This window comes from Leptodactylus fuscus, chromosome 2 (genome assembly GCF_031893055.1).
Source record: "Leptodactylus fuscus isolate aLepFus1 chromosome 2, aLepFus1.hap2, whole genome shotgun sequence".
Classification (NCBI taxonomy): domain Eukaryota; kingdom Metazoa; phylum Chordata; class Amphibia; order Anura; family Leptodactylidae; genus Leptodactylus; species Leptodactylus fuscus.
The window spans coordinates 108,473,824-108,489,062 of NC_134266.1; the positions used below are offsets into that span (position 1 = coordinate 108,473,824).

Sequence of the window (15,239 nt, forward strand, 5' to 3'; positions counted from 1 at the left end):
TTTTTTGCCTAGCATCCATCTAAGTAGTGCTGCAGTAGAATTTTGCTTGGTAGATAGAACCTATTCTATGTAACTGTCACATAGCGAGACCACAGCTCAGCTTTCCTTAGCATAACACAGAGGGAAAGATATCTACATTGTTTCCTGTCAGTTTTAGCTTTAGCTGCCCATGTGATGCTGTGCTGAGGCAGGACAGGATTTATACCTCTAACTCTGTCACCTTGAGAGTGACAGAGTTAGAGGAAAGGTGGGAAAATGTTTTTAATTTTTATTGCACTTTTTCTATGAAAACATTTACTATGTTTCTGTGACACTGAGGGAACAGAATAATGTAGAGAAAACAGAACATAATGGGGCAGATACATTCATAAAAATGTACTGTAATTCTGGTGCATTTGTACTACAGAATAGGTGCACCTGATTTACTCCTCCTTTACTTACAATGTAAACTGTATCTAAAACACTAAGGGCTAGTTCACACATAAAAACCGCCTGGCTTATTTTGGTCCCGAAAAAAAAAAACGCTTCCTAATTAGGTGTTTTTTGGAGCAGTTTTTAGCAGCAAAAAACTGCTAGCAGAAAAAAAAAGCTAGCAATCTCCATAGACCACCATTGTATGGAGGCAGATTTTTGAGGCAAAATCTGGTGTCAATATCTGCCTCATTGACCCCGTGTGAACTAGCCCTAAGACTTGGAATTAGTTTATTTGTCCCAATGTTTTTGCTGTTAAATAGATTTGCAACTGATTTAATAATTTAGTTCTAAGCAATAAAATAAATTCTGTCAGCCCATGCATAGAAAATGCTTTTATAGTGTGACATTCTAGGATGAATAGTGGTAGACCACAAATACTGTCCACATAAGAGCTGAGAATCCATTGTGATGTCAATCAATTTACTTTACACAGTACAAAACATTATTTTACAGAGGTTAGAGAAAAGTTACGATATCAAACAGTCTTATTATGTCGTGTGTCCTTTTCAGTTGTAGAAGAAATAAGGCCTCCATGATCTGGACATGTCCTGTGTGCTCATATTTTCCTTTCAGCTTCTGAGGACTTTAGTTGTCCAAATAATGACTGGTACAGTTCGGTTCTGAAAAAGCAAACAAAGAAAATAAAAATTTATTTAGATTCCATTTTATTTCCTCAACATTTATGTTCATTGGTCCATTTTGTGCGGTACCGAGACAATCAAACCTACAAATCAGTTAAAGAGGGTTTCTGGGCAAATAATACTGATGATCAGATGTGTGATCATCCGCAATCCAGGATCCCCTACTAACGTAATGTACAAGTTTACGGGAGCCAAGCTGTAATTCACTGCACTGATCTGTTATTAATCACCTATCTATCCTAAGGAAAAGTCAATATTATTTGCACAGAAAATGCCTTTAATTTATGCAGCCACAGTAACATGAACCATTCCTCTAAATCACCCTATACACCACAACCTAATATATACAACTGGAAAGTTGCATTTCTAAACATGTACGAAAATATTTATCTTCAGTTATTTTCTATGTCCTTCACTATAGTCCTGGCTGTCACCTATTCTGAGCACTGAAGTCATCTCATTCTAATATCTTTGTAGATATGGTATTTCACACTCCTCCACCATTTTCCACTCAGGCTCAACACTGATTAAACAGTCATAAGAGAAAACAATTAGAGGTCACGGAATATGTCATTTCATAGCCATTAGGATTCCCTTCTTCTAGTCTGCACATCTTGCTTTCAAGCAAATGTTCTCCTTGCACTGCAATGCCAAGCGTAATTCCTAGGTTGTAAGCACCACTTACTGTCCCCAGCAGGGTTCACATGTCAGCTGCTGCTACTGAAACGCTGAAACCAGTCTTTTCACAGAGCATCATTTCACACACAGGTGGGCAAGGCTGATGAACATGCAGTTTTTCTCATGTCAAGCCGCACTGGGAAACACATTCCGACCCACAGAACTCCTCAGGATAAGACTGTACACCATAAAAAGCTCAATTATCACTAGATTCTGATTTTACATCTTAAGGAAGACCAGAAAAAATGTTGGATGAAGTCCCTACTAATGGCAGTACATACATATGTACATGTGTATTGATGAATAGATATCTGTATCATGCCAGTATTAGTATATTCCCTAGCTGGTGTGAGAGGTGCCTGAATTATTAATAAACTAGCCTCTGCCCGCAACTTCATCTTTGCGTTGTTGGCATCGATGATCCACCTATATTCAGCAAATTGCTGCAGTCGATGGTTTGTCTGCGCCGGCTGAACTTATTCCTCGTGGTGTGCCTGTGATTGCTCCAGCATCTCAGCAGCTGGTTGGGACACCATATAATGAGCGTGTTGTTGGTGTTGATGATCCACATGCTCCGGTATTACGGCAGCTGTCCAGCTGGTCTGCCGCTGAACTCGTTCCTCGCACTGTGCCCGTGATTGTCTTGGCATCTCAGCAGCTCGCTGGGAAGCCATATAATGAGTGTGTTGTTGGCATCGATGATCCCCTCAGCTCCGCTTGAGAACTCTGTTACTTCTGGCTAGCTCTCATTGTTTGAGAATTTTGCAAATTGGCAGTTTGCATGTTTAAAAGTAAATGTACATTACATTACACAGGGTTGGAGAATAGTTACTTCCTACCAGGGCAGACACCAGGCTTGCAGTAAATTCAATGTTATCTTTGTGTTAACAGAGAGATAATAGACACTTTCTGAGCCTTAGGGTGGTTTCACATGGAGTTACGCTCTGCTCATTCAGACACATAAACACGTGTCAAAGTGACTGCTGTAAAACAGAATCCCATAGACTTCAATGTGTGCCGATCTTACGTGTGCTACACATTGAAATCAATGGGAGTCTTTTAAACCCATTGATTTCAATGTGTAGCGCGCATAAGACCGGCACACATTGAAGTCTAAGGGATTGTTTTACAGTGGTCAGTTTGACACGTGTTTACATGTCTGAATGAGCAGAGCGTAACTCTGTGTGAAACCAACATTAATCAGCAAGCTGCAATTAGCAGAAGATAACAGCTCTGATAGCAATGAGAGCAATGAGTGATTTCATCCATCCTATCAGGCTAGATAAGGAGATAGAACAGGCCAAGTACACTCACCGGCCACTTTATTAGGTACACCATGCTAGTAACGGGTTGGACCCCCTTTTGCCTTCAGAACTGCCTCAATTCTTCGTGGCATAGATTCAACAAGGTGCTGGAAGCATTCCTCAGAGATTTTGGTCCATATTGACATGATGGCATCACACAGTTGCCGCAGATTTGTCGGCTGCACATCCATGATGCGAATCTCCCGTTCCACCACATCCCAAAGATGCTCTATTGGATTGAGATCTGGTGACTGTGGAGGCCATTGGAGTACAGTGAACTCATTGTCATGTTCAAGAAACCAGTCTGAGATGATTCCAGCTTTATGACATGGCGCATTATCCTGCTGAAAGTAGCCATCAGATGTTGGGTACATTGTGGTCATAAAGGGATGGACATGGTCAGCAACAATACTCAGGTAGGCTTTGGCGTTGCAACGATGCTCAATTGGTACCAAGGGGCCCAAAGAGTGCCAAGAAAATATTCCCCACACCATGACACCACCACCACCAGCCTGAACCGTTGATACAAGGCAGGATGGATCCATGCTTTCATGTTGTTGACGCCAAATTCTGACCCTACCATCCGAATGTCGCAGCAGAAATCGAGACTCATCAGACCAGGCAACGTTTTTCCAATCTTCAATTGTCCAATTTCGATGAGCTTGTGCAAATTGTAGCCTCAGTTTCCTGTTCTTAGCTGAAAAGAGTGGCACCCGGTGTGGTCTTCTGCTGCTGTGGCCCACCTGCCTCAAAGTTCGACCTACTGTGCGTTCAGAGATGCTCTTCTGGCTACCTTGGTTGTAACGGGTGGCTATTTGAGTCACTGTTGCCTTTCTATCAGCTCTAACCAGTCTGGCCATTCTCCTCTGACCTCTGGCATCAACAACGCATTTCCGTCCACAGAACTGCCGCTCACTGGATGTTTTTTCTTTTTCGGACCATTCTCTGTAAACCCTAGAGATGGTTGTGCGTGAAAATCCCAGTAGATCAGCAGTTTCTGAAATACTCAGACCAGCCCTTCTGGCACCAACAACCATGCCACGTTCAAAGGCACTCAAATCACCTTTCTTCCCCATACTGATGCTCGGTTTGAACTGCAGGAGATTGTCTTGACCATGTCTACATGCCTAAATGCACTGAGTTGCCGCCATGTGATTGGCTGATTAGAAATTAAGTGTTAACGAGTAGAGATGAGCGAACAGTGTTCTATCGAACACATGTTCGATCGGATATCAGGGTGTTCGCCATGTTCGAATCGAACACCGCGTGGTAAAGTGCGCCAAAATTCGATTCCCCTCCCACCTTCCCTGGCGCCTTTTTTGCACCAATAACAGCGCAGGGGAGGTGGGACAGGAACTACGACACCGGGGGCATTGAAAAAAATTGGAAAAAGTCATTGGCTGCCGAAATCAGGTGACCTCCATTTTAGACGAATAGTGGATTTCAAATCCGGGTCATATGAGAATGTGAACTTTGTGACTATGAGACAGGGATAGCTGTACAGGCAGGGATAGCTAGGGATAACCTTTATTTAGGGGGGAATGTTATTAAAAATAACTTTTTGGGGTCTATCGGGTGTGTAATTGTGATTTTTGTGAGAAACTTTTTCCCATAGGGATGCATTGGCCAGCGCTGATTGGCCGAATTCCGTACTCTGGCCAATCAGTGCTGGCCAATGCATTCTATTAGCTTGATGAAGCAGAGTGTGCACAAGGGTTCAAGCGCACCCTCGGCTCTGATGTAGCAGAGCCGAGGCTGCACAAGGGTTCAAGCGCACCCTCGGCTCTGATGTAGGAGAGCCGAGGGTGCACTTGAACCCTTGTGCACCCTCGGCTCTGCTACATCAGAGCCGAGGGTGCGCTTGAACCCTTGTGTACACACTGCTTCATCAAGCTAATAGAATGCATTGGCCAGCGCTGATTGGCCAGAGTACGGAATTCGGTCAATTAGCGCTGGCTCTGCTGGAGGAGGCGGAGTCTAAGATCGCTCCACACCAGTCTCCATTCAGGTCCGACCTTAGACTCCGCCTCCTCCAGCAGAGCCAGCGCTGATTGGCCGAATTCCGTACTCTGGCCAATCAGCACTGGCTAATGCATTGTATTGGCGTGATGAAGCAGTGCTGAATGTGTGTGCTTAGCACACACATTCAGCTCTACTTCATCGGGCTAATAGAATGCATTGGCCAATCAGCGCTGGCCAATGCATTCTATTAGCGTGAACTGAGTTTGCACAGGGGTTCTAGTGCACCCTCGGCTCTGCTACATCAGATTGCTACATCTGATGTAGCAGTGCCGAGTGTGCATCAGATGTGTAGTTGAGCAAAACTGACTCAGCACTGCTAAGTCTCTGCATTCGCATAGGAATGCATTGGCCAGCCTTCGGCCAATCAGCGCTGGCTCTGCCGGAGGAGGCGGAGTCTAAGGTCGGACCTGAATGGAGACTGGTGTGGAGCGATCTTAGACTCCGCCTCCTCCAGCAGAGCCAGCGCTGATTGGTCGAGTTCCGTACTCTGGCCAATCAGCACTGGCCAATGCATTTCTATGGGGAAAAGTTAGCTTGCGAAAATCGCAAACTGACAGGGATTTCCATGAAATAAAGTGACTTTTATGCCCCCAGACATGCTTCCCCTGCTGTCCCAGTGTCATTCCAGGGTGTTGGTATCATTTCCTGGGGTGTCATAGTGGACTTGGTGACCCTCCAGACACGAATTTGGGTTTCCCCCTTAACGAGTTTATGTTCCCCATAGACTATAATGGGGTTCGAAACCCAATTCGAACACTCGAACAGTGAGCGGCTGTTCGAATCGAATTTCGAACCTCGAACATTTTAGTGTTCGCTCATCTCTATTAACGAGCAGTTGGACAGGTGTACCTAATAAAGTGGCCGGTGAGTGTATTTCACATAGCAGGCTAATGAAGCAGCATTACTAAAGCAATATATTTAGAAAAACTCTTGAATTTACATAAGCTAGCAGCATAGGTAGGATCTATGAGATGCAACACCTTTAAGGCTGGTCTTACATGGCCGTAATGTAAGTCCGCTAATGGTTCGCAATTGAGGGTTTTCAATTGCGGACACATTATATTCAATGCGGCCTCTTACACCACCGGATATTTTCTCTGTGGTGTGCCGGGCCGCAACCGAGGTCCGCAATTTATACAACAGATCCGTAATGGCCGTGAATTGCGGCACTGCAAAGACTCGCCCATACAACTCTATGGGCGAGTGCGGCAGTACACGGGCATCTGCGGTGTATACACTCTGTGCAGAATCATTAGGCAAATGAGTATTTTGATCACATCATCCCTTTTATACATGTCCTATTCCAAGCTGTATAGGCTTGAAAGCCAACTACCAATTATGTAAATCAGGTGATTTGCATATCTGTAATGAGGAGGGGTGTGGTCTAATCACATCAACACCCTATATAACGTGTGCTTAATTATAAGGCAGCTTCTTTTCCTTTGGAAAAATGGGTCAGAAGAGAGATTTGACGGACTTTGAAAAGTCAAAAATTGTGAGATGTCTTGCAGAGGGATGCAGCAGTCTTGAAATTGCAAAACTTTTGAAGTGTGATCACCGAACAATCAAGCGTTTCATGGCAAATAGCCAACAGGGTCGCAAGAAACGTGTTGATAAAAAAAGGCACGGAATAACTGCCAATGAATAAAGGAAAATCAAGCGTGAAGCTGCCAAGATGCCATTTGCCACCAGTTTTGCCATATTTCAGAGCTGCAACATTACTGGAATATCAAAAATCATAAGGTGTGCGATACTCAGGGACCTGGCCAAGGTAAGGAAGGTTGAAAAACGACCAGCTTTGAACAAGAAACAAGATAAAAAGTCAAGACTGGGCCAAGAAATATCTTAAGAATAATTTTTCTAAGGTTTTATGGACTGATGAAATGAGAGTGACTCTTGATGGACCAGATGGATGGGCCCGAGGCTGGATCAATAAAGGGCAGAGAGCTCCACTCCGACTCAGACGCCAGCACGGTGGAGGTGGGGTACTAGTATGGGCTGGTATCATCAAAGATGAACTTGCGGGACATTTTCAGGTTGAGGATGAAGTGAAGTTCAACTCCCAGACCTACTGCCAGTTTCTGGAAGACACCTTCTTCAAGCAGTGGTACAGGAAGAAGTCGGTATCGTTCAAGAAAAACATTATTTTCATGCAGGACAATGCTCCATCACATGCATTCAAATACTCCACAGCATGGCTAGGCAATAAAGGTCTAAAAGAAGAAAAAATAATGACACGACCCCTTGTTCACCTGATCTGAACCCCTTAGGGTGAATTCACACTGAGTAAACGCTAGCTTATTCTGAACGTAAAACACGTTCAGAATAAGCGGCGTCTAAAGCAGCTCCATTCATTTCTATGGGAGCGGGGATACGAGCGCTCCCCATAGAAATGAATGGGCTGCTTCTTTCACTCCGTGCAGTCCCATTGAAGTGAATGGGGAGTGCCGGCGTGTACGCTCCGGCATGAGCAGAGCTTGCCGTACACGTGATGAATGTGTGAATGCACCCTTAGAGAACCTGTGGTCTCTCACAAAATGTGAGATCTACAGGGAGGGAAAACAGTCCACCTCTTGGAACAGTGTCTGGGAGGATTGGTGGCTGTTGCATGCAATGGTGATCGTAAACAGATCAAGCAACTGACAGAATCTATGGATGGAAGGCTTGTGAGTGTCATCATAAAGAATGGTGGCTATATTGGTCACTGATTTTTTTTGTTTTTGAATGTCAGAAATGTTTATTTCTAAATTTTGTGTTGTTATATTGGTTTACCTGGTGAAAATAGACAAGTGAGATTGATATATATTTGATTTTTATTAAGTTGCCTAATAATTCTGCACAGATAGTTACCTGCACAAACAGATATCCTCCTAAGATAGCCAAATCTAAAAAAAAAACCCACTCCAACTTCCAAAAATATTAAGCTTTGATATTTAGGAGTCTTTTGGGTTGATTGAGAACATAGTTGTTGAACATTAATAAAAAGAATCCTCTCAAATACAACTTGCCTAATAATTCTGTACACAGTGTATGTTGGTGATCAGCAACTTGCGGATTGTAAAGTCATTACGGTCGTGTAAGACCAGCCTAAGTTTGGGACACACAGAGAAGAATTGCAGATAGATACCATGAACTTGCTAGTGGCTAAGCTGCTGTTATCTGCTGTACCAGCATAATGGATAAAATGCCCCTCTTCACATCCGCAGTACATGTATGGCAGATGACAGGCCTAGAAATAGTGGAGTCTTTTCCAAGCAGAGACTCTGCATCAGCATCCATAACGACACTCAAGACTGAAGGAGCCATTTGGTTGCCATGGCTGCTGGGAGCCTTTTTAAGGATTCCAGGTCTGAATTAAAACCTTCAAGCCTAACAATTTTACCACAGACTGGAATACTACAGTATATATTAAATATAAAAATTATTATATGTATACATGTGTGAACTGACTCTTTTTCACTAATTCACAAAGGCTGAACACTGCAGCTTTCTGTTGCTCCAAAAACGTAAATTCTTCTGTGGACGTTTTTATGCATGGTCTAAAGTCATGAAAAGGGTTAATCTCTGATAATTTTGTTAGTCAAATCAGTAGCTGCATTTTCAATATATATATATATATATATATATATATATATATATATATATATACACACACACACACACACACACACAAGGCTGTCAAGGCCATTTTCACATGCCGGTCACGTTCAGAGTTTGGCAGCAAAAATCCAGATTGGAGCATAAAGAGGAAAAGAAAATATAGAAAGATTTCTCCATCTCCCATGTTTCTGACCCACTCCTGGTTTAGGCTAACAAAATACAGTTGTAAAATACTGCCAAGTGGCCTAAGCGTGTACAAGTCTTGTGTTTTCCTCTCATTGTATGTTTAGACAAAACACAAACATTAAGCACATTTTAATGATGGCGAATTTCTGACAATTGTGTTTTATCTGCAAACCTTCACACTTATTTTACATGCACTTAAGAGCCCCTTCTAACTACGCACTAATTCTCACTGTTTTTTTACAGTAACATTCTACAAATATATCAGAATTTTAGCCGCATAGTCACAAGGTGGCACTGTAACATTCATTTCCAGAAGGGTTAGAAAACTATATGTTTGCAACTTAAGGCCATAAATTACACAGTAAGCCAGCCATCATCATCACCATCATCATCCAAGCGCTTGGAAGAGATTCAGAAAGGTCTGCTTCAATTCCCTCTCTTTTGGTCAGGTCAGGATTGGGTACTTTAAGCCTGTGCAAATGCTTTTAGCCCTGCGGCTTTAAATTACAAAAGATGACATGTGACCTGTGCCTTGCCTCTCATGAGATCAGCTGGAAGATTTATAAATATTTAAGGAGGTCAGAATTGGCCTAAACAACAGGACACACTAAAAGAATGATGGCAGGTAAGAGAGAAGCTAAAATGCTAGGTTTAATTCTAAGACAAACCCGAAATATTTATTGTATAGAAACACCATTATTAAGAAGTAAAATATTAATAAGTGCTAACTTAAGATGTTTTACAAAAATGGAAAATTGAGTGCCGAAAATTTAGTTTATGATGGAAATGTATTGGAGTGAATATGTGCGTTGTTATTCTCATTTTTAGAATCCAGAAGTGCTTTAAAACAAACACATTAGGAATCCATTAGTGTAAAGAGGAAAGAACTATTGATAAGATTGGCAGAAGTCTGTCCTTGAAAACATTAATTCAAACTTTTACTAACCAACAGATAGCATATATCATATAGCAGTGTATATTGCAAGCATGCATGGTTAGGCCGGAGCCCAACGATGCAAAAATGCTGCGTTTTGGCTGCAGCAGCCAAAGTGGATGGGATTCTGGCTAATTCCGTCCACATATGGCAGAAAAATATCTCCAGTGGAAATGCTGCGATTTAAAAAAACATTGTGCTTTTGTAAATAGCAGCAGCTCAATTATACCAATGGAAAAACGGTGTTTTCCATACAGGGACATATTAGGGACAGAAAGTCCATGAAAGTCTACAAACAGCACTGTGGAAAAAACGCAAGTGTTTTTACCGCATTCTTATCCTCAGAGCTTTGTGGTTGCAGCCCACTACATGGGGCCTTAGCACTGTGGTAAAAAACATAATGTGTTTTCAGCGCAGTCTTATCTGCAGCGCTTTTTGATTGCCGCCCACTACGTGGGACCTTCGCCTTAAACGGGTTTTCCCATGAACAAACCTTTGCCTACAAATTTAAATATGGCTAGCATCTTTGTGAATATAAAGATTTTCTCTAACCATCAGTCTGTTGTCTTGATCAGTTGCCAATAAATACGATTTTAAATGCAGGAACTTTCTACGTTCTTCCATGATTTCTTTATTGTGGACAATTTTAAAGTATAATAAAACTTTCGGACAATTTTTGATTTTCTGGCAGTATTTATGTTAATACATTTTGTAATCTACTTTATTAACACATTTTGTCTCCTTTCTGTGAAATCCTGCTTTTTTTTTTTCCCCCTTCCTTCTGTATTGAGAGCTGTTCCTGCCTCTCACTAAGTATGTGTATGGGACTATGTGTATGGAGTAGGAAGCTGTGTAAAATGCATACAAAATGAGGGAAGGGTCACTTCAAACAGTTATATCTAAGGCATTATAATACATAATACTTGCTTTTGGAGTCGTTAAAGAAAATAATATCCTCTTTTCATATAAGACACTAGTGCAGTGCCATCCATATTATTTCCAGAGATTCACTTGTAGAAAATACAATCTGGATTGATATATTAATATCATACATACTGTATTATGCAGCTGCATTTAAATATCCTAATCCTGACTGTTTCCAACCAGTGATATCTCTGGAAATAATATAGATAGCACTGAAATGTCCCATGAAAGAAGGGAATCGCTTTTATATGAAACTAAAAGCAAGTTTGTACGTTTTATAATGTCCGTGATGAAACTGTTTAAATTGACACCCCCCCCCCCACTCATTTTCTCTACATGTCACACAGTCCGTACTCCAGGCCCCCACTCCATACACAGTAATATTCAGTAAGGCGCAGCTCTCAATACAGAAGAAGAAAAGAGGCAGGATTTCACAGAAAGACAAAATTTGTAAATAAAGAATATTACAAAGTGTATTAATGACACAAATACTGCCAAGAAAAACAAAAGTTACCTGAAAATTTAGATACTCTTTAAGGCCGATTTCAACTAGAGATAAACACTGCCTTCCCCTATTCATGTCAGACAAAAAATATAGGGCAATTCTGGGTAGTATTTATCAGAACTATCCACATTGGCCAACAGGCCCACTACCACATAAAAGACAACATAATTCTAAAAAAAAAATAAATTTATTGAAAAAATACATAAATAAATAATATATATTCAGAAGTAATTAGTGCAACCAGCAATAGATGCGATGAAACTACATACTGTTTGGCTTCCATAAGGTAATATATTTCATAAACAGTCAGTGCAATATTCCATAGCATAGTATTTCAAGAAAGTGAGTAACATTGGCTATATACAAGTATATAAGAGCTCTTGAGTCACTAGCATTGCTAACTAAGAAGCCAATGAATAAACACTTAGTGTTGAAAACAAAATATTGCAGACATAAAGAGGAGTATGTGAACTACTAGGACATTACCTGTATGTATATCATGCACCGATACGCGCGTATCGGTGCATGATATACATACAGGTAATGTCCTAGTAGTTCACATACTCCTCTTTATGTCTGCAATATTTTGTTTTCAACACTAAGTGTTTATTCATTGGCTTCTTAGTTAGCAATGCTAGTGACTCAAGAGCTCTTATATACTTGTATATAGCCAATGTTACTCACTTTCTTGAAATACTATGCTATGGAATATTGCACTGACTGTTTATGAAATATATTACCTTATGGAAGCCTAACGGTATGTAGTTTCATCGCATCTATTGCTGGTTGCACTAATTACTTCTGAATATATATTATTTATTTATGTATTTTTTCAATAAATTTATTTTTTTTTAGAATTATGTTGTCTTTTATGTGGTAGTGGGCCTGTTGGCCAATGTGGATACTTCCCCTATTCATTCAGATGCCACAAGTCCAGAAACAGAAGGCCATTTATTTTTCAGCCATGTCACGTCCTGAATACACCACACATTTGCCCTTAGTTCATAGGTGACCAAGGCCCTAAGAGTAATTTTAGTGTAGGGACCCATCTAAAAGAGGTCGACTTGACGTGGCGGGTGGGCTTACAATTACAGTTTTATCAAAATGTACAATGTACCAAGAACCTTATTTACATATACAGTAGGCATTTGCAATAATAGTCTTGGTACTGTTGCAACTTTTTGTGATTGCAAGTGTATTGCAGCCATAGCAAGGTGCACCTGCATTTCTTGTTCACATTGTTTGTCAGTGCTGACAAATTTCAGTGTTTATCATACCCAAGAGTTACTGTACATTATTTCCTTAAAGAAAACAGATTAATCATTATAAGACGCTTGAGTAATGGATGACTTTTCTTATTATTGTTATTGTGATAATTAGAATAAATGCTCTGCAAGTTTCAACTGGAAAATACTAGAGAGAAAATCTCATTAATTCAGAAATCGACTTTGAATATTTAAAATGTAGCTCTTTAGAAGATCTGCTGGACGTGTATTCCAAGCCTCAGCTACTGTATCAGTGAAATAATATTTCCTGACACTGCCCCTCATCCAACCCCCTCCCCACTAATTTCAATTCTAATTATAAACTCCTTTCCTTAATAGGGGTTGTCCCATTTAGACAGATCCTTCTCACCACCCAGGATGACTTCCTAGCTAAATGCCTAAGCTCTGTGCAGCCACTTGTTTAGTGTGGTATTGCACAACAGCCATTATCAAGTGGGGAACCTTCAACTAGGTTATTCATATGCTCTAAGGAACACGTGGGATAAAGTTTGTAATCCTGCTGCAAGGGCGAAGAGTTTGGTACATTCGAGAAAGCACTAAACCGTATTCTGTGATCATGCTCTTCAGGCATGATAGGGCGTAGTTACATGGAGCAGAAATGTTGGCTAATTTATTTGGGCTCCATACAACTCAAAAGGGTTTTTTTCTGCATCATGTGCACGTTTTGTTGGTTTTTTGTTTTTTTTTATAAATCCCATTTTGATTAATGGAACAATTGTAGAAATTTCTTCAATAAAGCTGAACATTTTTCTACAAAAGAATACATGGACAACGTGGATAATAGGAGAAATCGGGAACAAGATGTAGTGTAATGAGATCACCACAATACAGCAGCTTCAGGTCTGTAACTTTTGATGTTACTGTACGGTAGGGCTTGGGGTGTTGTCTAAGGATTGGGTTGTCTAGTTTCAGTAAATAAATGTTATTGTTTGTATAATGTAAAGTTCTACAATTTTCCAATATACTTTCTGTATCAATTTCATCACATGACCATAGACTGCCCACTAAAAGTAGAATGAAATCAAGCAGAGATGTAGAAAGCTGTAGAACATCTTAGTTAACACGATTTAGAGTTCCAGTTTATGGAGAACGATATTACAGTTCAAATGCTTTCTAGTTTTCCCTACATTTTTGTTAAATGTGCAGATCATTGAAGGGAATGTGTATATATTTTAATTGAGTATTATAAAATAAGTCTTTTTCTTCTGGTTCTCTTAGTAATGCCAGCAGAAGGAACTTCTCCTGCCTGAGTGTTGCATGCCATATTTAATGATGATATATAGTTGTCCTTCTCTATAGCTCAACCTGGGGGGAGGTGTAAGGGGTCAAACATGTGACAGTGCTAGGCTGGGTATCAACAATCAAATTATAAACCGTGTCAAACTGAGTTAATGCAAAGCTGTAATCCTCTTTAACAAGAGATCAAATCAGTGCCATGAGTTATGTTCAGTCTGTAATCAGATAAGAAACAGAGCAAGCCTCTAATAAAAAAGTAATGAGAGGCCTTAATGATGCTGTTAAAAGGTAGCCCAAGTTAAAATATTGCTCTTGTTCTAACCGATTAAATCAGTGTTGCATATTTGCAATCTTGTCTTACCTGTCAAACTAACCTGTGATTTCACAAAATAGCACTCCTTGACGTTTCACTACATTTAACTGGTTAATTCAAGAAAAGGTGAATGATGTCCAAGAGTACTTGCTGGCTTACACATACAGAATTAGAATTTATATTGTTCTGAGAAAAAAATATTCCATCCTACTTTTAAGGCTGGGTTCACATATGTGTTGTTTAGTCTGTTCTTTAGTTCCATCATAGGAATAGGGACAACAAAGGGATCCTACTAACAACAATGAGGCCTGTTGGGTATTGATATTTTTATTTTTCTGAACTATATAGCCTTGCATGCAAGACTTCTTCATCTGCAATTTTAGAGGATCTAATACAGATATGAATTTGGGGAATAATTTGCTTTGATGGGGAAACCCCTTTCAGCTATCTATACAATAGGATAATTTGCAGACTGGTTACAGTCCGACTGCTCAGACCCTCAATGATCACGAAAAGGTTGTACTTTGGCTATCTCCAGTACTCCAATTGAATGAAGTGATACAGGTGCTTTATTCAAAATTTATACAAAATTTCAACAACCTCCTGATCAGAGGGGATCTGAGCAGTCGGATAGGGGATAACTGTCTAATAGAAAAACCTCTTTAATATGAGGCACCACGTGACGGAAAAAGCTCCTTTTTTGGTTGCAAGACTCGATTGCACAGTTGGGACAAGAATACAAGCTTAATTTGTATACCCTTTAAGGTGCAATATTTCATAACCACTGATATTTTAAAGCCAAAACCTGGATTCTATCATGCAGAAACAAAGATTTCAACCAAAGTACACTAATAATAATAAATAAATAAATAAATAAATAAATAAATAAATAAAACGCACACAGAAATCTCGGATTACATTAAAATTTGGCATGTAGCTGTGAAAACATTTCAGGTGCAGTCTTATGCTAGGTTCACACTGGTCCGAAGTCTCAGTTGTATGGACTCAAAAAACAGAACCTGACTGCTAAAACAGCAGTTACACAGGGAGTTGGCATAGCCCACTGACTATAATGGGGTCCAACATTCTAAAGTGGAAAGTGACAGAAAGAAAAGTTCTCCATGCATTGGTCTCTG

General features: G+C 40.3%; 1 protein-coding gene across 1 annotated transcript in view; it reads right to left on the reverse strand.

Moving 5' to 3' along the window:
- Positions 1-883: 883 nt before the first annotated feature.
- Positions 884-15,239, reverse strand: part of AATF (apoptosis antagonizing transcription factor) — a 114,602-nt gene continuing 100,246 nt past the window's right edge. Inside the window, exon 12 of the mRNA XM_075264384.1 lies at positions 884-1,094. Within this exon, the coding sequence (XP_075120485.1) occupies positions 1,031-1,094 (64 nt within the window). The 3' untranslated portion in view covers positions 884-1,030. The remainder of the gene's footprint in view (positions 1,095-15,239) is intronic.